General features: G+C 45.1%; 1 protein-coding gene across 1 annotated transcript in view; it reads left to right on the plus strand.

Annotated features, from left to right (window-relative positions):
* Positions 1 to 7: 7 nt before the first annotated feature.
* LOC106534537 (fibulin-5) overlaps positions 8 to 833 on the plus strand; it is a gene marked incomplete at its 3' end in the record, with an annotated part of 8787 nt that continues 7961 nt past the window's right edge. Inside the window, 3 exon segments of the mRNA XM_014031212.1 lie at positions 8 to 382; positions 512 to 566; positions 635 to 683. Coding sequence (XP_013886666.1) covers positions 240 to 382; positions 512 to 566; positions 635 to 683 — 247 coding nt within the window.

Genomic DNA, 833 nt, shown 5'->3' on the forward strand with positions numbered 1-833 from the left:
TGTGTGTGTGTGTGTGTGTGTGTGTGTGTGTGTGTGTGTGAGACTAGAGGGGGCTGGATCTCCTGATTGAATCCAGCTGTTGTGGGGTGGAAAGAGCTCGGAGGGGCCCGTCACTTTGCATTGCTGAACTGATCCTTGCAGTCGACGCATCTGTGCAGAAACAGGACAGTCTATGTGTTTATGTGTTTGGAGGTCATTTTGTGCAGCTCCTGGTCAATGAGCCGAACTTCAGCTGCTTGATGAGAAGCTGCTGTCATCGGGTGCATAGTTGGGGCAGCTGGAGTGAGCCCCGCTGGCTTTTTATTTACAGCTCGTCTGAATCTTTCATTCCAGAAGGAGCGCAGCAGGAAATGTGTGGCCTCAGGTTGTGTCCCACTGGAAGGTCAGTTCTGTTGATTCTTTGAGCCAGGCTCTGTGGAGCTGCAGACTCTGGCTTTATGTTTGAACTTTGAATGAGCAGGCTGTAACATGTTACTTCTGACAGAAATGTAAAGGAAAGTGTTGTCTGCAGGATGCTGGCTGCTCTGGTATTTATTCTGCTTTGTATCCAGTCTGGACACGGACAGGTAACTTCACACCTGGCTGCACACCTGACTTTCACACACACACTAACAGTGACTGTGTTTCTCCTCAGACCTGCACAAACGGATTTGTGTTTGACAGCAGGTTACGAGAGTGTTCAGGTGAGAAGCTTGGTCTGTCCTACTTTCAATATAGATTCATAGAAATAAATACAATTACTTAATTAATGATTCATACACATACATAGCCTACATATTTTAAATCTTAAATCTTAATGTAAAAATGAAATTTTTTAGCTCACTGTTCTTACT

Source organism: Austrofundulus limnaeus, unplaced genomic scaffold (genome assembly GCF_001266775.1).
Source record: "Austrofundulus limnaeus strain Quisiro unplaced genomic scaffold, Austrofundulus_limnaeus-1.0 Scaffold1201, whole genome shotgun sequence".
Lineage (NCBI taxonomy): Eukaryota > Metazoa > Chordata > Actinopteri > Cyprinodontiformes > Rivulidae > Austrofundulus > Austrofundulus limnaeus.